The sequence below is a fragment of the Manacus vitellinus genome, unplaced genomic scaffold (assembly GCF_001715985.3).
Source record: "Manacus vitellinus isolate BGI_N305 unplaced genomic scaffold, ASM171598v3 scaffold_36_pilon, whole genome shotgun sequence".
In the NCBI taxonomy this organism is placed as follows: Eukaryota; Metazoa; Chordata; class Aves; order Passeriformes; family Pipridae; genus Manacus; species Manacus vitellinus.
Window position 1 is genome coordinate 1,204,036 of NW_021940508.1, and position 27,982 is coordinate 1,232,017.

Consider the following 27,982-nt stretch of genomic DNA (forward strand, 5'->3'; position numbering starts at 1 on the left):
GATAAACATGTAACAAGCAATAAAAAAACCAGAACTATAATTATGTAATTAGTATATGCTGATACTGTATGAGGCTCCCAACACTATTCTGACTTCTGACTCCATCTGTGAATGTTTAACTGGCTTAGTTGCACTTTTCAAGAACATCACAGAGAAACAACTGCAATCTCAATCTTTCGGACTAAACCTCCCCCATATCGAAACTAAAATCCTATGTTTTCTATTCCAGCCATGAATCCTTCTGGAATGTTGACAGTATTAACTTGAGCAGAAAGGAGATTCTATCATACACATTTATACAGAGTTATCCATCTTATATACCCATCCTTTGTTATTCAACTGACAAAATTGTCATGTACAGAGAGAAAAAACCCTCACTTCTCTTGAAAGAACTTGTATATGTAAAGCTTATTAAACTTATTACACTTCAGAAGTTTAAACAGGATAGTGGACAAAAAATTACCATCAAAGATCAACCATAATCTCTAAAGTTGCAGTTGATTTCAAACATTTCTTTTGACAGATTCCTAGTACAGTAATTTTTTAGAAGTATGAACACTCCAAATCTCCTCTATTTATAGGTAAGTTTGTAACAGGTTCAATTGGAGACATCAAAAACATTTTAAATAGACATCAGAAGATGCATCTGTAGTTTAAAGGTCAAATTTATTAGGAGATTAAGAGATGTATTATACATGGACTATAAATATAGCACAGCTGACTTTATTCACAGTCATACAGCCAATGCCAACCTATTTTGTAGACACTCTTGTTCTTTTGTTCCAAGAAAAGTTTGCACCATAAGACTTGGATTTAGGTTTTGGAATCTTCTTCTCTTCAACATCATAACTCCAGCCTGGATGTTACAAGGGTATAGCAGGAGGAGATAAGAAACAATTAGAATTATAAATATTCTTAGCATACAATACAGAGCAAATGCAACTTAAAGCTTTTAACTTTAATATCTTTTTCTCCACATAGACATCCACTAATCTATTCCTTTCTAGTTGGCAGAAGAGAATACTGAAATGCCATACATGTGGCAAATGCCTACTCTCTCGGTTGATAAGATTTCACCATACTACAGTGAAATGCAAAAAACTTGACAGTCATCAGTGAAAAGCTCAACAGAGAACACAGACTGTCCTGCAAGTTTATAGCTCCACAGCTCTATAGCATCACAGAAGCAATAAGGCTCTGTGTATGTTGGCACAGGAAATGAAAAATATAAAAATGGACAAAAAATAACATGTAGAAGATCAACCCCAAAGGCTGGGAGAGAATGGAGATTTTGGAAAGCTAGAAAAAAAAGAAGGGTGAGAAGACTAAAAAAAAAAAAAGAAGAGCGGGGAAAAAACTTCAACTTTAGAAAGGAGTTTAATACTTAACATTTTTGTAAGAACATAAAAAATCAGGAATAAAGAAAAGAGAATGAAGTGATAGAAGACAAGTAAATTATGTGATAGTTAAGCAAGAGAAATGCTTAAAAATGTCAGAAAAGAGGAGGTGGAGACATTAGTGTTTATGTAAATCAAAATGCAAATTGGTTGCAGCCTCCAGGTGCCTGGAAAGTTGCCAGGGCAGCACTCAGTATTCCAAAGTTTGGTCTCTTTAGCTGCAATATTTCACTCAAAGTAGAGATACTTGAGTTGAAGACAGAAGTGGTTAAATATGCAGTTTTAAGTGATACTCATAATATAGTACTTTTCTTCCTTAGTTTTAAACCCAAAACTTTAAGTCCTAAAATGTTTAACATATATCTGAATTTTTTTATGTAAGGTGATCACAGAAAACACTCAAGATACACCTAAACATCAAAATGTTCTGTAAGATACACAAGTTGTCATGTCACTGTCACAATTTTATATATTCACAAACGTTACACAAACATTTTCTTCCTGTTTATTAGTCTCAATCAATGTTAATTTTCAACTTAACTATTCTCCATAAGAAATACTGAAGAGAGAATTTAAAAGCATATTGTTTCCATCTCTGAGAACACTGGCTTTTGTCTCCTGTTCTCATTAAAAATATAAGCTTGAGTAAACAGCCAGAACTAGATCCAGAGACAGACTTCAGTATTGCAACATTCAGCATTATAACACCTAACACTGAGGCACTTGGCTGCTGGAATGGAATCTACAGCCCCAAGGTATTGCTTCATCTTTTCATACACTACATGGAGAGGGGCCAAGTGCCTCTAGAAGAGATTCACAACTGCCAGCACAACAACTTGGACCGACACAGTTATCCAAAATGCATAAGGGTAGTTACATCTAACTAATGATTCCAAGGGGCCACCATATGTGATTAGGTTTCACACTTGGGAACAGACTCCTTCAGTCAGGCACCTTGAATTGCTCGTGACCGAGTGCAGAGGTCGCTTTTATAAAAATACCATAATGGTGAGGGAAGCTATTCTTGCCCAGAACCCTGCCACACAAGCCAAGTAGACAGAAAGCAGATTTCATAGTCTCCGGAAGAACACCCTCACCACTTGACTAAAGGTTATTGCACAGTAGGAAAACTCTTCATCCTTGTTACTTAAGTTGTATGTTTTTAAACCGCTGCCTCAGTGATGTCAGAAAGGACAAAAAAGAATTTAGGTCAAGAGGCAAAACTTTTAATTTCATCCAGTTAAAAGTGTTATCTCCTTGCCTTGACCTTAGACCATCCTCAGCTGTAATTTTTGGACAGTGATCACTGTTACTGTAACCAGTGCTGTTATATCAACATTAGAAAATGTGTCAGATGGGGCAGGCAGAAAGATAGCCTGCTTTATACTCCTGAAGTTCTTAGGTGAGAAGGAACTTTTAAGTTTACCAATCTATCAAAAGAAACTGCAATATCTAGAATTTGCAGAAATTAAACTTAGGGTTCTTAAGGAATTTTGTAATGGAATATTTGGGTGGTTCATGCAGGAACGAGAGAGAGGTAAGTATCTGTGTTCCTAGGCTTAGATTTGTTTCAATAATAACTCAGTTAAGAAGCTAAGTTCCAGTTAAAAGCATGCCTGAATTTCTAATTTCTTTCTAAAAGCAGAACTAAATATTGTAAAATTTGTATTTCCAGCTACATCTGATATTGAAGCTATCACTACAGAAAATATTATGCTCACATCATATGCATAAATAAAAATAAGATCATAATTTAGGCAAGCCAGTATCTAATAAAACCATAATTTAAAATAATTTTAAACTCATAATTTAGGCAAGCCAATATCTACAGAAAACTCCATCTCCATTATAGTAAAATTAAGAGTGCAAGCTAAGTGAATAATTAACTACTAATATTAACACCAAGTCATAACCTTGGTATAGTTGGTAGAATTTTTTTGTAGGTTTCATACACAATGGAGTAATTTCTAACTCAGTGAAAGCATAAACTTTCTATATGGAACAAATGAATTTTACAATCTGCATTTTGAAAGGAAAAAATATAACACCTGCAAAGAGATGGCATAAGCAGCTCATTATATTATTTTTTTCTCTTACAGGCTGAATTGCTCAAGAAATAACATGAACAACACAGCAGCATTAATGAAGCAATACCAAATTCTCCTAAAATTCATATTTGTTCATAAAACAATACAAAACACTAATAAAATTGCACTGTAATTTGTATATCTAATGCAAATATGATAACCCTATTAATTTCTTTTTGAATACAAATTATTTTTCAATAAAATTAAGATTATTAAGCCCCCTCCAAGAAATCAATTCAAAGAGGAATTGACAGATTAAATACTAGCCTTACTAGTCTTTACCATTAAAAAGTGCAAATAAATTGCACATTAAATGTCCTAGTTTCTTAGATGTATAAGTTAATGGACTTACCATGTTTTTGGGTGTACACCAGCCATCTAATAATTCTGCATAATTTAGTCTGACTAAGAAACTTTACTATTTACCCCAGACTAAACATAGTTGAAAGCTGGAGACCACAGAGAAGACTTCTGAAGAAGCTTACCCTTCATGTGCATTATTCCTGGCTTTAACTCAGTGTAATTAATTTTCTTCACACCCACAGGCACTAAGCATCAAGACTAACTCTTTAAGGAAAATGGAATTGATTTAAAAACCAAAAACCAAACCAAAACAACAATAACAACAAAACTCAAAAAAAAAGAAAAAGAAAAAAAAAAAGAAAAAAGAGCATAAAATTCATGCCAACACAAAAAAGGACTGCTGAGTATTCAAAAGGCTGAGATTATGAATACTGCTTGTGGTACTACCATTCTGTGAGAAAATACAAGCCTAAATAACTAAATAAGTTTAAGATATAGTCATTCTAATACACCATTAGCTTGAAAAATATTAAGCAACAATACTGGTTCTTTTTCTCAAATATGAACAATCATCAAGTGCAAGTGTTTAGACTGTAGTGCTGGGAAGAGTTAGGCAAAACATCCCCAATCTACAGCTTCCTCATGGGTAGCAGCAGAGGGAGTGTGCTGATCTTTCTCTGGTGACCAGCAACAGAACACAAAGAATGGAACGAAGCTGCATCTGGGGAAATTCAGACTCAACATCAGGAAAAGATTATTCACTTAAACAGTGGCGGGTCATTGGAATAGGCTCCCCAGGAAAGTGACCAGGACACCCAGCCTGTCAGAGTTCAGGGCACATCTGGACAATGCTCTTAGTCATATGGTTTACCTTTACATAGTCCTGTGAGGAGTAGCATAATCCTGACATGTTATGCTACAACTCAGTCAAAATTGAAGTCCAACATGCTTACTTGGCAGTCATCTAATTTTAGTTTTTCTGATTATCAGACATTCACAAGTTTTCCTAAGAGGTTGGAACACCTTTCCAGAAAGTGGAATGCCTTCAGCACCCTTGGAAATATGTCCCCATTCCTGTTTTCCTCCTCCTCATGCAGAACACTAGTGGTCTACAAATCCTGTGGAATAGAGGATTAAGGTTCTTTATCCTGTACTTTTTCTGTTGTCAATACTTAGAGATCAAGACTGCCTATGGAAAGATGAATCCTTCATATCCAGTACATACAATACGTACCATTTTTTTCAGCAAAGGCAATGGCATCTTCTTTAGTAGCGAAAGTAAGAACCATGTTGGATAAAGGATCAGCTCTGTAAGAAATCAGATGACAAATTTTAGGTATATTTGAAATAGAAAATAATTATATCTGTACCTCAAAAGTCAGTCAAATGCTATATTGCACAACTCTCTAGTACACCACCTCACAAACCATTCAAAATACTTTTATTTTTAATTATTTTCAGGGTCAACACTTACTTTCTGCAGAGTATTGTTTCACTCCTTTATTCTGGTGAACATTCCCCACAACTATTTCCAAAAATTCATCAGGTTTTTTGTTAGACAAACATATCTAATGACTTTCTGTGGTTATAATAAGTGTTCTGACACAATCTTTTTAATTTTAAAGCTCTTCGTGGAAGATCAGGAGGCTTAAGGTAATTCTGAACATTTCAAACAGACCAAGAGTCTGTAGAGCAGCTAGGGGAAGAATAATCTCAAAGAGAAAAGAGCAAAATACTGAAATGAGCAGAGCAGGAACTAATCAGAGACTGAAAAATACATTAAGAAGTATTAAGAGTTCTGCTTTGGCTGAGTTCACATGACCTCCACAAATTATTTATTTCAGTACAGCAAGCAGCTCACAGGCCACCATCAAAAATGAAGCTCCAAAATGCAAACTGCTAGTTAACTAAATACACTGTGGTTAGTTTTAGATGGCCAACTACTCTCCATCTGCACTTTTGAAAGGAATCAAACAGCAAAAAGCTTTTTGAAACAAATTAAAATCTCAGTTAAAACACTAAACTGCCTTTTTGTTGCTATGAAAGCTCAATTTAAGAACAATGACAAAGGATGGGAAAAAAGAGGGTTTTAACTTTTAAAGAAATAAGAAACTGAAATACTGGTTGTAGCAACACAAAGATTAGATAAAGCTTCCCTGAGACAACACTGCCTGGGAGACAACTGGGACGACAAGACCAAATTGCAACAAACTATTGCAGGACCTGCCTCTCAACTGTTCTTTCTTTGAAGCTAGAAGGATAAATGAAGAAAAAAAGCAACCAAAGATACACTGAACTCTCTACAATAAAGGACAAAGCCTGTGACTGGCGGAGTGGGAGGGGAAGAGGGGGGAATCTAGCTTCCAGCAAAGACAACAGTGCAATTTTATCTGATGTTCACATGGAGAAATGGAGTTTACTACACATCCAATATATTCTCCAATAAAAAAAAAAAACCAACAAAAAAAAAAAAACCAACAAAAAACCAAACCAAACCAAACAAAAAAACCCAAACAACAACAACAACAAAAACAAAACAAAAAAACCCAACCCCAACCTCCCCCCAAAACCCTACAACAAACAAATAAACAAAACACCATAAAGGCAGAAATTACACTTTTGCAAGCCACTGTGATAGGTTCTCCTAAAGACATTTAAAGATTTCTCTTATAAAGGCAGAGAAAAACCCTAGGAACTAAGAATTCATTCATAACATGATCAGTGGAGAATCAAGCGGCCCAAGCACATTGCAAGACTGTGACAACTTTTGCTAATCGTTATTCTCCTCCATTGACTGGTTTTGGAAAAATCTTCTCAATACTACTAAGTAGGAACAAAGAAGTTTTAAGTTTAAAGTGTAGTGAGGGACCAGTGCCTGTTCTGCAAATTTGACTGCAAATTTGGCAATTCCAGGACAGAGGCAGTTGGGAAATTAGAATAGTGCAAAAATTATTTGTTCTCTTTTCATGTGAAATCATCTTTGATTCCATCTAAATGCATTTCTGATTTCCTCTATCCGTATGAGCAAACTGGAGTTCAGGATGTCTGGCATGATGTCCCAATAGTGTCAGCAGTACCAGTGCTGCAGGATTTCCTATGCGCTGGCATAGGTTGTTCCATCAAGCATAGGTTGTTCCATCAGGCATTAAAAACTGGAATTCCATATTTTGTTCTCTTATGAGATCTTGTACAATGGATACCATGCATGGATACCATGTTTCTTTGTTTACAGCTTTATATTAAAAGGCGTACTCGAGAACTAGGCATTCTTGTAACAAAACCTCCCAATTAAGGAAAAATGCCATGGGTCCATGCTTAGATATATAACTGGACAATTTTCACCAAGAAAAGCCCCAGTATCTGAGAAACAACAAATACAACAAAAACCCCAAAGAAGACTGTAACATGACAGAAATATAGCAGACAGACACATAAATAAGTATATCGAGTTTAGTGGAAAGGGGGCTTTAATCTCTAGACCCTAAAGGGCTCTAATCCACTAATCCCATTATATTATTCAAAAGTAAATGGAAAAGTGTCTAAGAATTGCTATTCGCAGAAATTAAATCTCAAAAGAAGAAATTCTTCTTAGATATTTCTGGGTGTTGAGTGGTAACATCGGAGTACCCACTAACAGTTTCTGCAAGAATGCTTAAAAATGAATGGATACAAACTAATTTACAAAACCTTTAACCTAGTAGTGTCAATTGTCGATGCTTTTATCTACCTGGAGCTTGTCTACACATGAGAAATTCCTTTCCCTACTCCAAAATAAAAACGCATGTAGAGCCTCCTCAAATTTTCATGAGAAATCAACGTAACAGGAAGACTTGATTTCACAGTTATTTCGATCTAATATTTATGGATAAATTTATTTTATAAATAAAAAGGAAAACAAAATTCGGTGATTGGATTTAGAATGTTAAAAAATCTTAAAAAATGCATCTTCAAGTTATTTCATACTTAAGGCGTTAAAGTTTTTCACAGAATTTTACATTCTTAGATCATAAGTGCTAATATGATTGCAGCCATTTATTTTCAATACACATTGTACCCCTTCTGAAGTTTGAAAAACAATCTCTAGCGGTTGATCTTGGTAATGTATAATAATTAACTATTCTGAATATGCCTCAAAAAAAGACAACTTCAAATCAAAATTACAATATTGTCAGAGGAATTGCTGGTATAGTCCTCACAGCTTACAGGAATTCTAACCACACTGTGAAATGTAGGTAGTGTGTTTATTTAAGGAAAAAAGAACTAAAAATTAGAAGCATCCAAGTTATACTTACATCTTCACATTACAGCATACTGAGCTAAGAGTAGTACTTTCCTAGATTTTTTTGTGTATTTAAGAGTTTTTAATACTAATATTAGCAATATTTAAAAAAACAGTATGATATTTTAAATTGACGGATTTGGGGTTTTTTTAAATTATTTACAACTCCTCGTTTTAGATCTTCAGGATATTTATAAAATTTCGTAAAAAAACCTAAATCCAGAAGCTAAGTTTTGTTGTTTGTGTTTAAAAGATACAACTGAGAGCTGAGAATGATTTATTGCTTTAGGTAACTAATAACCTTCTGGCCCTGCTGATGCCACATGGCATCACCACAAATGTAACTGCCGAAATTTCTGGTTGTTAACACCTTTTTTAAACTCTTCCAGATGATGTTATGAGCTAAAATCAGCTTTTAAACCTAACAGATTATTAATCATACAACAAACAAACTCAACCACTTACTGTAAGTACTGTAAAAACATAATTAGATTTACAGGTAGAAAGAAGATTTCAAATTTACATGACTAGTAAGAGCTGAATACAAAAGAAAAGTATTTTCAAATTCAGTAAGTACTCACGTAGACGCCCAGCCCATTAAAGGGTTCTCCCAGCGCTCCCTGTTATCAAATTCCATCTTCCATTTCTTTGTATTGTTAAGTCCTGACTGCATTGCATTACGTGCTGGAACAAAAATGTGAACTTTTCTGGTTTTGATGTGCTCATCTGGAACACCAGTTAAAGCAGTGATATCCTAAGAAAAACATAATGGGACTTGTTAAAAAATGGTTTACGTAAGAGGCTTGTAAAATAGTATTCCTTATGCCTTTTACATAAAGTTACAAAAACAGAAAAAAATTGTAGAGAAGTATATTATGAGTTCAGTTAAATAAAAGTGAAGCCAAGAGATGTTGAGGCTGCTATCCTACTTCCCCTGGCTGAATTAGACTTTGCATGGATAAGTTAGCTGAACCTGCTCATCTCCCAGCTACAAAACATCTAGTGCCAGAGGAGGGACAGGACATTTCCCCACATCCTTCTCCATCCACAGCTGCAAGGTCAGGCCTGCTTCAACTTGCACCAGCTGTAGCAAATGCAGATATGTGTAAACTCTTATTTATTCCTTAAAGAAAATTTCAGAGCACAGACTGAAACATCAACAAATTCCAAATTTTACATTACCATTAGGAGCCTAAACTTCATACGAACAGGACTATTCACCAAAATACTAGTCAGTCAAATAGATGCTGCAGTATAAGTGCTTTCCCTTGGGCTTTAACTCTGTATATAATTAAGAAATACCAACATCCATGCTGACTTAAGAAGCTGTGCTTAGCATGAAGGAAGAGACAGATGGTAGTATCTTTTACACAACAGTCTATTGATTGTTTGAGACTGCAGAGCAGGTACTAGAATTCAGCTCGCTTATTCAGACAGTAGTTATTACAGAAAATTGATCCCCTCTTCATGTTTCAAGCTATGACTATCAGCTTTTGAGAGTCAGTTCTTCTGCTGATGGTCAAGATCAAGAGAGGAACATTTGATACTGATAACATTCTTCAGTATTTTTGTGAAGGACAAAAGGATTCAGGACATTCCAACCTTCAAAGAAAAAGAGACTTGTAACATTGTATATAGGCAGTAGTAGGATGCTCCCCTCCATTAGAGAGGCATAAGCCTTGTTGAGGGCCTCCAGAAATAAACCTAATAAAGATAAAAATCAAAGCATCACAAAACCAGCCTAAAAATATTAACTGACTTTAACAAAGAATAAGATAGGGAAAAGCCTCACAAGAATTGCTGTGAAAAATTACCCTCAGCAGCATCTGATATAATTAAAGTGAACATTCTTGCTAAAAACTAAACAGTAATTATAGAAAATTAACCTGTCAGTTCACACTAGTAAAGAGTGAAATCAAACATCAAATCCATCTCTAAGGAAGCTGAACTGCTCCTTTTCCTTACATACTTAAAAGGCCAGCAGGAGCTCCTCGGTCTCCCTCCCAGCCCTCCCCTCTCCTTCTCTCTCTCCAGGAACAAGCAGTAAACTGGTAAAAGTCCAGAAAAGTGCAGCACAACTTAGGGCATATTGAACTCGTCTTGGCAGCACTGCCATGACTTGAATGAAAAGGCAAAAAAGTTTAAATAAAACACTGTGACTTTACATAACTGTACCTACTAACTTTATGGGATTTTCTTTTGTGGCAAAGTTAAAAAACTTCTTGATGTGATCACAAGACCATCCTTTGAAATGTGGCAGTTCTCATTTTCCATTTTATGTCAGAAAACGAGAGATCAGTCCCTCAAACATCTCCCTTTGGGAGATCAGTCCCTCAAAGCTACAAAAGGGAGCAAGTTTAAAGCATAGGACTTGTATTTGCAATTAGAACTGTAGGGGCAACAAACAAGCATGCAATGGGTTTTCCAGCTTCCGACATTTCTACCCTGACTACCACAAGAAACTGTCAAAATATCTTAATAATTCCATTATAAATACTTTCATTAGAACCAAGTCATGCTTATTTTTTAATCCAAGTCTAGCAGTGATATGAAACAGAAGCACTACCAGCTACAGGAATGTTGCAACACATATGTAAAATACCTTCTGATAGACTGGCATTTCTCACTGCTTAAGCTTAAACCACAGGTTTAGAAGGAAACTGCTTAAAGTTTTCTGATTTGAATTGGCAAAGTGCTTTGTTTAACAAAAAGCGGGTTTTACCTGCAGTAAAGTTTGGTAGGGATTCAATGCTTCAGCTTGCCTATATAGAGGAATAGGCTAAAATATTAGCTTTTATTTCTGTATTTAACAAACATGACTATTGAGAATATACAATACTATTGACAAAACATTTCTTTTTCCCCTCTCAAACAATCTGCTACATGCAAAAATTCTGGGGTTGTTATCAAATACTTTCAGATATGCAAACTTCAGTATATCTCAAAATTATTTTTTCTTTACTATTATTATTCTCAGCAACTTGAAAGTCCATTATAAATTTCTTTATGCTTGAGATTTAGAAGTTTTTCGATTATTCCAGAATGATCTGATTTACTAAAATAAGATACTCTGTTAAGTAATATTATGGACACATACAATCTCCTCTTTTGAAGCCTTCACATCAGAGAATCATAAAAGTACTACATATTAGTGCATACAGAACACAATCTAAAGAGAGGGTTAAAACCAGCAAATGCTATATTTATGAGGTAACCATAGTAAAGAAATGCCTAGACTTGTTCATCTGGATGAAACTAAAACCAAAATCCCAGACAAACCCTTCAAGCCATGTTTTTTCAGGCATTCAGTTGGCTCCAAATCAAGGTTATTTCAGTAATAATACAGGATTCATCCCATAAAAATATTTTCAAAATAAAAATTAAAACCTGCCTGCTTCCCAAAACTAAAATATCCATGTGGTGTTGCTAGCTCTCCATACTTAGATTCATTATAGCTAGAGTTTCCATGCCTTCTGGGAATCTAGCAATCATTTATTGATATCTTCCCCTTTTTAAAAGCTGGCAATTGAACAGACAGTTGTTAGGACAATGAGTTTCTGGTTGCTGAAGCCCAAGTTGTCCTGACATAAAATCACTGATTTTGCTTGCTGTATATATGTAAGGTACTGTAGCATAGCTGAGCTGTTTCCAAAGATATGGAATAAAAAAGCTTGGCATCTATCACATACTTGACACCTAAAGAGCACAGAAGCTCTAAAATTCCTATTCCCTGTAGGCGTACTCTTAGTCTAGACAAACTGATTTCTCACACTTTTAAAATGCATTACAACACTCTATTGTGATCATTTCATCCACACAGCTCCAGCTAGTGACAGAAGAACCTGTCCTTTAAGCGACATTTCAATGGGCTAAAGCTCCCGCTCCAAGATGCCATTAAAACAATATAATACTTGAAAAGAACTATGCAGCACTGGGTTGAACTCTTTACTGGGTCTTCAGTGCTTTGTTCTGAGTTCAAGTTCTCATTGAAACTACCTGTGAACCAACTTTCCAAAACAAAGATATTTTTGACGGTTGGTTTTCACATTACTATCTTTTTTCTTTAAGTGTTCCTTAATGAATTTTGCTATATTAGCATACTAAGATACTAGGGAGGTGTTCAGCATTCAAAATCTTAAATATATTAGATAACAATATAAAAGACTTGAGATTTGAACTGTATTTTGCTTTACTAAAAATTAATAACCCTGATTCACATTTTTAGAACAGGCTATCACATAAAAGGTGCATTCTGACATTCTGTTTTTCTTAATACATATAAATGTATATATATAAAGTGAGCATAATTTCAATAGGAAACTGATTTTTTTTGTGATTCGAGAAAATTTTGTAATTCAAGAAATTTTTTCTGCAATACAAGAAAATGTAAACACTCACTTTGAGGCATTTTGTCTCTTCTTGGAATTAGCTAAAAGGGACAAAACACTTTTTTTTTTTAAGCGGCAGAAATCACATAAAATTGCTTAAAAATATAGGTGGGTTTGTGTTTATTATAACTTACACTATTTAAGAATATTTGTCACGGTGGAAAGCCTAATAAAACTGATCTGAAAAGGGTAATAAGAAATGATAAGTGTGCTACACAGCAGAGAGAAAAACTGATTCACAGAGGCAGTGTCAATGAAAGCACTATTCAGCATGAAGATGACTTTTAAAGGAAATGAGAATTTCCTTCTTTTAAGTACTCCACTAATAGCACAAATTCCAAAGGGGAAAAGAAATGGAACTCTCTAATTAACGGAAAAGAGACAAAATGATGGAAAGTATCTCTGAAACAAGTTTTTTTTGAACAGATGGGTGAGGTGTGCATAAAGGTGTCATGTTTGTTCTATGGCATTTCTTTCACCACATAGACAGAAACTGTACATACCCACTATTAACTATCTACAGTTTAGCACCCCCCTCTTTTTTTTTTTTAATAAAGGAAACAGGGAACAAGCAATGGGAAGTTGATGTCAAAACACAGAAAAACCTCCCAGCAAGCTTCCAGCAACCACCCAGGATTTAGAGTCTTGCTAGCTGCTCTCTTTTCAATACCAGAATTTCACACATTTCAATGACCATTATGACTTCAAAGAATCAAATTTTCATCATTGTCCGTCATCTGCCGGTTGATTTGTATAAAGGAGTTCTTCTGCATGCATTCCAGACAAAGGGCTCCTTACTTTCGTGGCTATATATCAAATTTAAAAGTTCTGTTTGTGACAGTTGTGTCTGTGGTAAATTAGGGTAACACTGAAGGAGTGCAGCTGCTCTGCAGGAACCTCCTTTTTGGCATCATTTCACTTAAATAAAAACTGAATAATTAGCTTCTGCCTTTATTAAACCACAAAAATGCCACTGGCCTTAGCAATTACTTCCGGTTGCCCCACCTACTTAACCTCAATAGTTTTACACTTGTTAGAATGGAGGGAAAGTAGAAGTTTTCTGTACTTTATAGGAGTTTACAACAGCTTGCTCTCTTCCCCACCTCCAACATGTTTTACTAAGTGCATTAAGTTTTGCTATAAATTCATGTTGCAATTCACTTTATTTAGAAGTTGTTGCATCAAAGCACAGAACATCTTGCATAATACCCACAAAATAGCTGCTGTGAAAGGAGTTTTTTATTTAATGTGTTCAGCTGCTTAGACTGTAAGTCAGGATGAGAACATGTTTCTACATTTCAATACAGTATTTTTGAAGGAAATGTAAGAGAACAGAATCTACTATGCAAATTGCAAGTAGAAAAATGGAGCAGAATGAACTAAATGTGGTCAGACAACATCTATCTAACAGCCACAGACAAAACAAGGGGAAAAAGCATATTTGCCCTTAGGAGACTCTGTATCACACAGGATACAGTTTTCTTTCAGGCTTCACAATCATTCTGCGTTATCACAGTAAACTGTGAGCAACACGATGTTACCCATAATGTGTTCTCCCAACTAATCATCCAGCGGAATGATTAATAAAGAAGTTGAAAAAAGCAGTGAAATAACCATATTTTTATCAAGAAAACCAAACATTTAAAGAGGATTTGACAATAATAAAGATTTTGTGAAAGCTTCCATTTAAAAAAAACATCTTTCCATACGGTAAAAAACTATAGAGAAACTGAAAATGAAAAAAAGTGGTTCTAGCAGAAACAGAAACCATCACATTACTGGAATCAACCTAATTCGACTATAATATTTCTAGACTGCCAATTGCCATTATGCAGAGGAAGTGTCACCATCCAAAACAGTCCAACACTTGCAAGTGCTGGTAGCTTCAGCAAACTCTATTCATCAGTTTGTATTTCACAGCTGAGGAAATAGCTCTCTAACAATCATGATGGATGAGCATTCACTGTGGTTGCAAAAACTCCTTGAGAACTTCCCTGTTGTCCTGCTGCAAAGGTTCACTCCACTTTCCCAATATTTCACATGCCTAGTATTATTCCATGCTTTCCTTCCATAAGATACTACACATATAATGGCACAACACATTCCACACACCATTAAACCAATGTCATTTGGATTTGTTCAGAGAAAACACAAGAGCAAACAGGAATAAGAATTCGAATTCTAAAAATCCCAGTCGCTCTCTACCAATTGGAACATGACTCCACACAAGTCAGTAGAAAACCTTCTCCACAGCAGCCCTTCTTTCATATCCTTAAGATACTTTACTTAAAGTCTGCATTACATCCACAAATTTTGTACTCAGATTTTGTCTCCTACAAAAGTCATATAAATATGCTATTTATAAAAGTGATTAATGGCAAGTTGTAGCAAAAGCTTCTGATTTTGCATCTCTCACTGCCCTGACAAGCCTCAAAACAGAGAGCCATTTTTCTTGGTACATGTGAAAAAACCCCCTATAATTTAGCCTGCACTCTGATGGAGAAGTAAATGACATTTCAGAAATTTAACAATGAAACATTCAAAACACCTAAGTCCACTTTCACAACAAATAAATATTTCATGTTCAGTATCGGTTTTCTGCCAAGAAGTAATCAAAAGCAACAAAAAATTATTATTTATTAATACTGGGTTGTTTTTTTTTTTTTTTCTGTAATGGTATGTCTAAGTTATGTCAATCTTGTCTGGGTAAATAGCATGAAGTTAAAGAGAAGGGAAATCAAGTATATCAAGTATCTGGATTTACACTTTTCTCCACATGACTGAAATAAGGAAACCATTATTAAACAGAGGAAAGCTGGAGCAGTCAGGGGCAAAGAATATATTTCATAAAAGTAGATTGATGTTGCTACTAGTACTCATCAGATACTCAGTGCGGTTGTGACGTTCTTCTAATTGAAGAAATGACAAACAGCATGCTTACCTTAAGGTGGGAAAAAAAAGCCTGAATTACGGCAATCTTGTAAACTACAGCTGATCTTGTAAACTACTTTTTCTTGTAACACAACAATATTTGGAGAAAGTGTACTTTCTAGAACTCCTCCAAAGCATATGTAAGCAAATCTTTTGCTTGCACACACACAGTGGCTGGGTCTTCTTTGAGGCTTTTTAAATATAGTTTCCTACAGTGCACAACTTTCAAGCGCTCTACAAGAACTCCACAATCCTCAGATTAAAGAATGTGCAAGAAAATCAGTTAGTTAACAATAAGACTACAGCAATGTTTTTAGCCTAAAAACTTTCAAATCAGAGGCCGCTTTAGTTTACCTGAATTTAGAAAAACAAAGAGGATAACCAAACAACTGAAAAAATATTATTTCTCTTAGAATAATTTACAGTTAAGGCAACACTTCACTGCTTTACTACCATAAGCAACTGTTCTCACAGATACTATTTCTTAGCTTGAAAACAAAACCATCAGAAAAGAGCTTTAAATGAAAACAGACAGAAGTACTAGCAGCTAGAACCTACCTAGAATAGACAGCTTTGTACCAATTCCCCTAATTAGGCAATTTTGTATATACTATTAAATAAACAGTATATTGTAGTTCAATGGTGGTATATTTTTCAAACACAATTTATTAATTTTTCAGTTCTGATATTTATACTATACTCCCAGCATAAGTCACAATAGCAGATTGTTTTGCAAAGCTTAACATGGTATTTCAGTAATATCTTGGTGAGCTAATCATTACTGATGACTCTTGAGCTTACAGTCTATAAAATGTAGTTTTGATCACAGATACCCAAAGCCTTAATCGGCAGTTCAGAATGTGGTCTTCGTGTCTTTAATGAAAGCCAAAATTCAGGCTATTCTTATGCACTGGGAATAATCTCTGTATTTTTTGTGTGTTTCTGATGCAATTTTAATGAAGTCCTTACTTTTAACATTCATTAAAAGTTATGTGTATTTACAAAATAAACCATAAGCATATGACTTAAGTGAATTTTGTAAAGTTACTGTTTTTCAGGAATTCTGTCAGGAACAAGAAAATCGGAAGCTATGATCTGCTTTATGCCCATCTGAAAACCTTACAAAGCTTCCTCTGAAGTACCAATTAAGAAGCTTTCCAAATAAAGCCAGGTAGAGTTCCCAAATTTGAGTATCACTTGTTTCATAATCTTCAGTCTTTGCAGGGAAAGGGGTCCAATCGATGTTAAATATGTGGCTGAGGTGCATTTTCTCAAAGCTCCCTTATCCATTCAAGCTGCAAAACATCCAAGGGAGCAAACACTTAGAGCCTGGCAGTGAACTGGGACACTACGTACACACAGGCAGTGGAATTTCTGCTGTGAAGTAGCAACACCTTGGCCAATTCCTAATCTAATCTGGACAGCAAATAAAATCTGAGCTGTTGAGTACAAATTTGGATGTACAGCAAAGTCTTAAAAATCGATAGCTTTGGTAAGATTTCCTGTGATGAAATCATAAGACTGATTATCTCTACATTGTATGAAGCATTAATTCTGAATTCAGTTTTAACTAACTAACAATGTCTCTGGGCTGGCAGTTAGAGCAAAGAATACTAAAGTGTAAATTCTATTATCAAGCAGTCTAGTGTTCTTTTCCTTTTACCTTGCAACTTCCAAGTAATTAATTCCCAACTGAATGGTAGCTATGGAACAGCATTTAACTTTAAGGGTTAAAAATTAACAAACTTTTAAGGCTTTTATTTATTAAAAAAAGGCATCCATCAAAGGTGAGGGTTAAAAAAAACGGCAAAAAGCCGTTTAAAGTGTAGCCTGACAATACTGTCACACTAGTGTATGGTCTGCTACTAAGAACAGTATCAAGAAATCCAACCAACGTCTGCCTTCATTGTCATGCATGTTCTCTATTCTTCACATGTCCTTTATAGAGAAAGTGATTGCTGTAACAGAACTTTGCCCATACAGTTACAAGCGGTGAGAAAAACAGAAGCAAATCCCCAATCAAGAAATACAAATTTAGAGCAAAATTCCTGTTGGTGAGTGCTTTTTAAAGGAAGAAAAGTTGCACTTAAGAAACTATAAGGAAGTCAGACCTGTTAAAAGCTGTCCCTTACCCTAAAATGTAATGCTTCTATGTAATATGCATGCACTTTAAAGGTTGAAAGAAAGTGCTAAATAGTGTACATAATTTCCATACACAGCAGGTAGTGAAGCAAGAAAAGAACTGACACAGTTACCCTCATTAAAGAGATGCACAAAAGAGAACTGTTATGCAGTGTTAGCATATTGAAGGTTTATGCATCAGGGATGTTGGGGCTATTAACAGCTTAAATGTTCACTGCATTTAGTTAATTAGTGCATATAGCTTTTAAGCCTTAAATGCATTTTAGAAAGTTCTCTTCTAACAGTACCACAGTGGTACTCCCTGGTGGGCATGGGAAGGGTTGATGGGGCTTTGACTGTTTTAACATTATCAATAAAATACACATCTTAATACGATTGGACAACACTAGTTTCTTCACATTTATCTTTATGATTAGTTAAAATGGTTTCAAAAATCTCTCTCTAAAAATGCTGAATCATAACTAAAATGTGGTGTTACTTCACAAACTGGTTTTAGCTTGCTCTGTCTAGAAGTCCATTCCTGTCATTAATGCTTTGGCCTTTATATGCTTGGCCTTTAAGGTTATTTATAGGACAGAAATCATGGTCTTATACTTTCTAACACAATAGAGAGAAATCCATCATCAATTAAATTCAGTAATTCAACTTGATACACTACACGTTTCCTTTCAGTTTCTATCACTGGTGGGAAAAAAATCAAAGGAGACTACAACATACAATTATGTTTACTAAATGGCAATAGAAAAGTAAGATTTTGTATTGAAACCACACATTACAGAGAAGATATTCAACTTCTGACTTAGAGAACCAGAATGAGCTGACCCAAAAATGCTTCCAAACAGAGTTGACATGGCAACAAAATCTGGTTCTAAGAAAATGCACCTAAGAAAAAATACAAGCCAGAAGACTAAAAAATAAAATACCAGTGCAAATTACAATATTTATCTTAAAACAGTTTCTGGTTGGATAACATGCTACTCAGTGAAAACTTTAAAATACATGATTTATACTGACGTCGGTCTACACAAAAAAATGGTTACTTATTTTTATATATGAATTTATGTACACATCTAGGAAATGAACTGGTAAAGAAAAACTATCACCTTTTTCAGAAATTCTAATCAGAATTACTAACCGTAGTCCTAATTTTTTTAAAACATCTGCAACACATTTAAAACATCTTTAAAAAGTACCGGATTTGGTACGTCTTGTCAGCACTTTATAGAAATTCCTTATAGTTCAGCTCCTTCTTACTTTTTAACCCAGTTTTCAGGCTAAGAGGTAATAGGATAAAGGTTATTTTCTCATCAAGCAAACTTTCTTCTGCACTAAAACGTAAGTCAATGGACTTTTTATCAAGTGGGTAGAACTGAGTATTCCAGAAAGATAGATAAGAGACTAAGTAATTTCCCTACAGTTTATGTTTCAGAACGCAAGAACTAAATTGCATATAAAACTCTGGATCTGAACATCAGCTGCTCCCTCCATGGTCCTTGTCCCCGCTTAACACATGTTAACTCCGCAAGTTTGAGAAAACAGTTACGAAAGGAGTTCAAAGATACCTCACAAACATGCCACCAAGAACTTGAAAAGCATCTGATTCCATTTCATCACTGATGATCTGAGTAAAAAGAGGAAATACTGAAGAAGCACCAGGCTCTCCTGCAGCATGACCAAGATGTTCAAGGATTCCCATGAGATTACTGGGCTTTCCAAACAAGGAAAGCTTTTCCTTTCTGAACTGATAAAACAATTCAGCTAGAACTTCATAACTAGAAACAGCTTTCAAGTCTGTACACAGAACTCTGTTAGTTAGGCTATGATTTGCAGTTTAAATCTACAACTTAGATATACTACAGAAATGCAGAAAGGCACATTTGAATGGATAGAAAAGCGAGCTCTCTACAGGGAATTGTTTATTCACTGACAAGACAAAAAGAATTCATGTCATCTACAGAAATACTTCGTAATGTGGGATACTACCTTAGGTGTTCTAAAAAAGGTTCAGATAATGGTACCATTTTATGAGAACATGAAAATACTATCTGGTCTTTAAAAACCAAAACTATTGAACAAAACAGCTTCAAAGACTGAAGTTACTTCTTATTCCTATTGATTCCTTGACTGTATAAATGACTTTATTTTTTCTAGCAGATTAGAAACATGGCTTGCATATTTAGACCCCCAAAACCAAAGAAGTATTTGCATGCTGAACAACCCTCTGGAATCCAGAAAAACTAAACATGGCACAATGATTCCCCTTTAATTTGTTCTGAGCAGCCATCACAGCAAGCTCTTCAAAACATTTATTCTTTGATAGAAAATTAAACACTGTGGAATGAAATGAAAAAAAAATTGCCTGCATACCCTTCAAAGAGACATTTTTTGACCCAGTGCTCCAGATTGAAGCCTTGAAATTTTTGCACAAGAATGCTGCATGAAGGAAGCCCAGATGAAAAGGCACTTCAGATGTTAGAAGGTTGCATAACCTCAATCACAGACACTCCTCCTTTCAATACCCAGCAGAGATAGCACTACCATGCACCAAAAAAAGATTCTCAGACAAAGAAATCCAAATCCTTTACCCCAGCCTACAAAATAAACCCACACAGGGATAAGAAGGCAATTGCTCTCTGGATACAACAATCCATCACTTTATACAAGGTTCTGGGCTACTTGCAAAATGCACAGTTTTCTAAACTTGTTGCAACTTGTTGCCTGCAGACATTCTTACAGAAAGCTCTTTATCAGCCAACTGGGTTTTCCAAACCACCGCAAGCTTCATCAAACTACAACTGCTCATGACAACAAGTTGTAGCAAGTACTATAGGCTGAACTGAGCTAGGATATTCCAACTGAAGAGGGATTTAACTGCCAAACAGAGAAATATAGTGAACTTGTGGTACTGAAAAATGTGTACGTAATTTGATAAACTGGTAACTACACCTGAGCTTGTACTTTAATTAAGACCAAATGCAACAATCAGCCATAACTATGAAGAAGAAACTGTCAAATTATTTCAATTAAAAACAAAAAAATAAAATCACTGTTTAGAAATAAATACATGCTCTGGCAGACCAGCACGGTGTACCTAAGAGAAAAAGATTATCACCATCTCCAGAATTATTAAAACCTTTAAATATTAAATTTCACATTATCTGGTTGTTGAAGTTATCCAAGAAGGTTTTTTCCTCTCCAAAACATTATTTCTTAATTTTCACCTGGGGGGTGGAGGGCAGGATAAAACAAAGAAACAGAAAAAGAACTTTTTAATAGATTATGTTTTGCAGCAAAAAAGCAATTTCACAAATATACTATTAGTGACCAAAGGGTAAAGGCCTTTAAGTATTTAACTTTATACAAATCCACTCTAAAATTAGACACTTTGGTTAAAGCAGATGTATTTGTAAAAATACATAGTATTTTTACATGCTAACAGTCTTCTCTTGTGAATGTTTTACTTTTATTGAAATAATTAAATTAATTTTGAAACACTTCTAGAATGTGATTTTACACCTTTATCAGCCTCTAGTATCATTCAAACATCAGAGCAGTCAAACATCACAACTGCAGATGACCAAATGCAAACGCCACACAAAGTGTTGCACATGAGGTAAAATGAGAAGCCAAGACACATTGTATTAAATATTTTATAAATCAACAGCAAACAACTTTGTTTTAAGGTTGAATCGCAAGTACAACACAGTTCAAACGAGCTGATCACTTGCTTACTTGACACAACTGCGATCAAAGAAAGTACTTCTCCAAATCACAGGCTTCACATATAGGCCCCTTTGGTCAAAGCTAGGAACTGTTTCTCAAAACATATATGCCAAGTAAAGGATGGGAAAAAACCTTTTATAGACCTCATTTTACATAACATCTTTATTAATTTTTATTCATTTTTCACTATCCTGAAGCAAAATGTAAGCCACCGATCCAACTTACGGAAAAAAATAAATACAAAGAAGACAACCCACAAGAGGGAAATTTGAGGTTAAGGGGAAGGAACAGGTAACTGTCTGAACCCACAAAAAGATTTCCATCCTGGTACCATGTACCCTCTGAATATGACAAACCCCTATCACAGAGCTATACACATAAAGCACAGAAAAACTTTTAAGTTACATTCCTCATCTAAAGAGTAACGCTGTCCTGAATTGAATCCTTCATGGTAGCCACTTGAATAAATATTGCAGCTAGAGTGGATTAAACGAAGAAAAGATTATTCCAAATTCTTTTATTCCATTAAGTTACTTTAGGAATGGTTTGAACTCACGATCAAGTAATAACCCACAATGGGTTAACAGCATTTTGAAAAACCAAAACACAGAACATCCACTATATCATTATCTAACACAGTGGTAATGCTTAGAGAATTTGCGGTTGAACAGTAGCTTCAATAAAAGGAAATCTAGTAAACCTGTCCTTAATAAATGCATACTTTGCCAAATGTTTCTCTTCACGGAGTTGCAAAAACAGCTCCTCTACACAATTTTCAAATACAATGTCACACTGTCTCACACATAACTTTATGACATTTTACTGCTTTTGTTTTTAGAGTAAAGTATACTACATACTCTTGGTTTTTAGGGAAGCAATGATCACACTTTAAAATGCATGTTAAAGCTTGATTTGCTGTGTCCTTTGTTTCACAGCACTACAGACTATCAGACTGACATTTGAAGAAGTTTCATCATTCCAGACTATTTTTCACTTGTTTGTATATTTTACTTTGAGCTGCAGTATTATCACTGCTTATTACAGTAAAGTCTATGCTTCTTTAATCAAACAAAGATTATACAATTTCAGTAATTTCTAATCCTAGCCAAAATTGGGATTTGAATAGTGAACAAACTATGACTCAATTCTGAAAACACCGACAGTCTTCTAGAAAAAATGGTCTGGAATGCTTCCACAACTTTTTTGCTGAAAAGGTTCACATTCTGAGAATCCTATTAATACACTGTTACTCCAGGATTATCTAGTAGTAAACACTTAAAATAGACACTAAATTCTACCTCTAGACAGCCAAGAGGTAGCTGCTGAGATTCTTGACACAGATTTTACAATAGTTATTAGAATCATAGAATCATTTAGGAAATAATTGGAAAGCCCCCTAAGATCATTCAAGTCCAAATGTTAATCCAGCATGGCCAAATCCACCATTAAAACATGTCCGCAAGTGCCACATCTACACACCTCTACGGATGGCAACCCAACCACTTCCCCAGGCAGCCTATTTTAATGCTTGAGAATCCTTCCTGCGAAGAAATTTTTCCTAATATTGAAAGCATTTCCTTTTGTCCTATCACTTGCTACTTGGGAGAAGACCCCCACCTGGAGACAACCTCCTTTCAAGTACTGGAAGGGAATGATAAAGTCTGTTCTGAACCTCCTTTTCTCCAGACTAAACAGATTGAGTTCCCTCAGCCACTCCTTGTAACAGTTGCGCTCCAGACCCTTCACCAGCTCTGTTACCCTTCTCTGGACACCTTCCAGCTCCTCATTTTCTTTCTTCTAGTGAGGCACCCAGAACTGGACACAGGATTTGAGGTTTGGCCTCACCTGTGCCAGTACAGGGGGACAATCGCTGCCCTGGTCCTGCTGCCCCCACTACAGCTGTTCCAGCCAGGATGCCACTGGCCTTCTTGGCCACCTGGGCACATGTTGGATCATGTTCAGCTTCTGCCAGCCAGAACTCCCAAGTCCTTTTCCACCAGGCAGCTTTCCAGCCACTCTGCCCCAAGCCTGCAGTACTGCCCCAGGTTGTTGTGATCCAAGGGCAGGACCCAGAACTGGGTCTTATTGAACCTCATACCACTGGCCCCAGCCCACTGATCCAACCTGTCCTGATCTCTCTGCAGAACCTTCCTGTCCTCCAGCAGATCAACACTCCTGCTCAAACTGGAAGCGTTTGTGAACTGACTGAGGGTGCGCTCAATCCCCTTGCCCAGATCATCAATCACGATATTAAACAGGGCTGGCTCTGATACTGAGCCCTGGGGAACACCACTTGAGATTGGCTGTCAGCTGGATTTAACTACATTCACACTACTCTTTGGGCTTGGCCTTCCAGTCATACAGTCTTTCAAGGAGTGAAAAGTACACCCATCCAGGCCATAAGCAGGTAGTTTTTCTGGGAGAAAGCTGTGGGAAAGCATTTACTAAAGCCCAGGTAGATAACATCATGGCCTTTCCTTCATCCGCTATGTGCATTTACTTACATGCTTTGGCCTAGGCTGCTGCAGTATATGGTATTTATTGCTCATCTCTAATGTCTTTTGAAAAGTATGAACTGCTCATCCTCAAATAAAGATTCAGATTTTCTGTGCCCAGTTTGGTGTATATAAGTCACCTTCAGTGAGTTACGTAGAGTTTCTCTACGATCTAAAGGAAAATGGCCCTCTGCTGAGGTTCAGTAGTGAGACTGCTGAACCATTACTGAAAAAAGGTTAGCTAACACTATAGACCAAACAAAACAACTTCAGGACAGGTGACAAAATGCCATCATTCTACTTAGCCTGTCATACTCATAATAAAGTCTGTCCCTAGATGTTTGCACAATGATGCAAAAACTAATTCAGTACCATTTCAACTGCACTTGATAGCACTGGTCTGGAATGCTTAACTCTGTGTAGCAACTCCTATTTTATCTTGGCCTGGTACAGAATAAAAACATCTGTGAGATGACTACAACTGATCCTTAACCACAGTTCCACAACTCTTCTAGTGTCTCCCCAGTGACCGATTCCTGTAACTGCTCTTGCAATAATTTTTGCTTTGAGCTACAGCATATATATTGTCAGTGGAATATTCTACTTTAGCAATGCAAAGGATAATTTCTGGCAGTAGTTCTAATTTTGAAATTTGGATTTTAAATACTGTTACCATTTAACCAACATAAAGGTCCTTTTATTGACAAATATTTGTGGATACCTTTCAATTGCAGGGTGCAATCCTCACCAAACTGCCCAACTCCAGCTAGACACTCAAAATGCAGCATTACCAGCACTGGCTGGGAAGTCTGCTAAAGCATTCATGCTCAACTGGAAGACACTTAGCTACAACAAGCAGCATTGATGCACCCTACTCTCAATAACTGGAAAAAACTGCAGGAATTAGGACAGTTCAAACCTCCATTTCAGGCAAAACCACTTCAACTTTTTATAATAATGATGGAAGCTATGTTATAACATACACATGAACAGTTAAATAATTTGGAACACTACATGAGATTTGCTGCCGATGGCCTTTGTCCTCTACAGCACAAATTTCCTAACGCAAGCAGGGTCTTGAGAGTCTACTTTTCACATAGCTATTTGTCCAAACTCTTGGAATACAATCTAATTGGTGGTCAGATTCAAAATGTCATGCAAGAACTGTATTTCCACTGAGCTTTGTTAATTTTGTATGTTATTTTCTTCAGATTTTACTGTTCATTAAAAGTTATTTTATTCAGTATTCACAGAAAACAGCTGATAACTGAGACAAAGATATAATTTCTTGGATGTGTTCTATGCAAGCTGAGCACATAAATCCTTTCCCATTTAAGAGTCCCAATTTTTTTCTAGTGTGAAATGAATGTGATCTAAACTACTGGTTTTTCTACTATTTCATTACAACTCATTTTTCTATTGTATTCAACACATTCTAGGCTGCAGTAAGCAGGTGACCGACTACCACTTAATTATTCAGTGTCAGGATGCTCATCTGCCTTCTATTTGTTTTTGCCAACACAAAGAGAATCCAATCAGACTCTAGGTAATTCAAAGGAATTCCTGCTGGACAAGGCCTAGCATATGGATGTACACATATGAACACAAGGTCTACAAAAGCACTGGAAATAGATTATTACACTAAAATATGCAGTTGAAAGTTTTCCACAACCACAACGTTACTCTACTAGCCTTGTAAACCTCAAGTCACAGAAGAGTTCAGTTTCAAAATAAGTTTCAAGAGGAGGAAGGCAAAAAAGCACAACCATATCCTACTTTCCACCTGTTCTTGTTCTGTTTTCTGATATGCACGTAAAAGCATCTAAAAGGTGATGTTCAGCTTTAAAAAAAAAAAATATATATATATATATATATGACCAGGATGACAAATCCATCAAAATATGATTTCAGGATTTCTAACAATCAGTAAAATGAAAGAAGGGGTCTTTTGGAATTAAACACTAAGTATCAACTTTCAGAATACAGTTTAATTACAGTTTGCAAGGAAATAATGGTTTTGTTATGCTTTGCAACATTAATTAAAGAAAATTTATGTAGATTCTTAAATTAGCTTTAATGGGTTCTAATTAATCCTACTTAAAATTAGGAAAAATACTGCAGCAACCTACAATAAGTTAAGAAGGTATTCTACTTTTCCATAAAGTTTAACAAATGTCTAAAGAACTTCTCCTAATCTTGAAAGAGTTGAAAACCACATCAAACCCTTCTGTGAATATTTTCCTTGCTAACAGGACATAATTTTTGCCAGTTAACAGAATATGAATTATTGGTTACTTTATGGCATTATGGAAACTACTCCAAAAATTTAACTGAATCTACAAATTATGCTTATTTTCTGTCATTTTGTTTCAGGACCTACAATAATCTGGGAAAAAAAGGTTTGTGCATTTAGAATGTGGACCTACATGCACAGCACTGTAGGAAAATACTATTCAGTCAGACATTTAACCTAGTACTCCATACAACTAAAGATAAAGTAATAGTTTATATAAATTATATATATAAAAATAAAAATATTCAAAAGCTGCAACTATGAGATTGCAAAAAATCACAGCAACTATAATAAGAGAGTCTTCAACTTGATGACAACATACAATTACACTAGAAATAAGCACTTCACTTACATTCATTTTACAATAACACTACAGCAAGTGAATAGTTGTATTTCAAATTAGTTTCACTTTTACTCAACTGGAAGCATAAACTCTCATAGTTGTAGACAGTACAACCCTAACTTTGGATAATGTACATTTAAACACAAAATGGAAGATATAAGAGAATTTATCTTGTGTGTCTGTGCTGTTGTCTCTTCCCGATCTATGCATCCATCACCTGAGGCCACAATAGGGAAATGTGATACTGCAAATTCAGGCACTATAAAACCTCTGTTTAGATATACATTTTTTTTTACTGTTAAAGAACACTGCATGTAAAATTCATTTAGGAAAATGCGGTCTGTTGAATCTTATTTACACAGTGACTCATGAACTCTGTACAAAGTTCCTGAATTCCTAGTTATGCAACTAGATTAGCAAGATAATCATGTTTGCTAGAATTAAGTACTAATTTTTTCCTTAATTTCTGAACCTAAAATTATACTGTTACTTCTTAAATTCAGAAAGTTTATGAAATAACTTTTTTTACCTGTATGTAGATTATTATTGTTACATCTATATACAAAACATACAAGAAAAAAAAGCACTAAAGAGTTGTTAAAGTAGGTGTGGGGTTTTTTTCCAGTAGCCTGTTAAACTTCAGCTGTCTCGACTTCTAGTTATCACTGAAAATGTACAATTTATAAATACAAATTCCAAATATTTCTTAAGTAGTTAAGGGAATACAAAAAAGTACATACAATGTGAACTGCCTGGAACATACAAAGGAATGTTTTTTTCCTGAAGATTCAAAAGTGATATGAAACCCAATGAAAAGCATGCTTCTGCTGTGATGCATTCCCCCCAGAAGTCTTACAAAAATTATACTATTGAATAATGTAAACATAAGTGTCAGGTTGCATCTAGAGTAACAGACCACACATTATGGAAGAACTTACAAGAAAAGACTGCCAAATTTCTGATCTGCTACTGATTAGCAGAAGAATGTTATGCATTTGTTTCTAGCTGTAATCTAACCTTCATGCATATTCAAAAGCTACAGTGTATATTGCATAGTAACAATAATCTTCCATGATGTTTCCTTACACAGTATCTTCAGTAATATGAGTCCTAATGAAGAAAATATTACAAAGTTGGCAAAATTCTGTGTAATTTCACTACACAGAAAATATATGCAAATTTCAAAAAGAATAAATTATTAATTACAGCTCACACTGGTCCTTGACCAAAATATAAAAAATAGTAAGTCAGGTACTGATCATTTTACATTGAAATATGGCATTCAAAGTGTTAAGCAATCACATACTTATGTTTTACTGATGTTACCCTTTTAAAAATGTATGAGGGACTGTTGCTTTGTAGTTCACATTTATATGGCTTTCCTAGAAGAACACGGAATACCATACTGAATGCATATTGTGCAGAAATAACTCTGAAGGCTGTATCATAGCAGTATTCAGTAGAAAACTCTTACCAATTTTTCATCAACTGTGATGAGTTGCGTGTCTTGAGTTTGGTCCTGCGCCAGCCGCCATGTGGAAGTGCTCAGTGACCTGCGGTGCAAGACTTGAAGTTAAAAAATGATTCATGCAATGAGAAAA

General features: G+C 35.4%; 1 protein-coding gene across 1 annotated transcript; it reads right to left on the minus strand.

Annotated features, from left to right (window-relative positions):
- Window positions 1-647: 647 nt before the first annotated feature.
- NDUFS4 (NADH:ubiquinone oxidoreductase subunit S4) lies at window positions 648-27,982 on the minus strand. Its single transcript, XM_018077240.1, has 4 exons — window positions 27,856-27,982; window positions 8,648-8,820; window positions 5,022-5,095; window positions 648-856 (listed from the first exon to the last, which is right to left on the minus strand). The coding sequence occupies exons 2-4, from the start codon at window positions 8,737-8,739 to the stop codon at window positions 753-755; spliced, it is 270 nt and encodes an 89-aa protein (XP_017932729.1). The 5' UTR covers window positions 8,740-8,820; window positions 27,856-27,982; the 3' UTR covers window positions 648-752.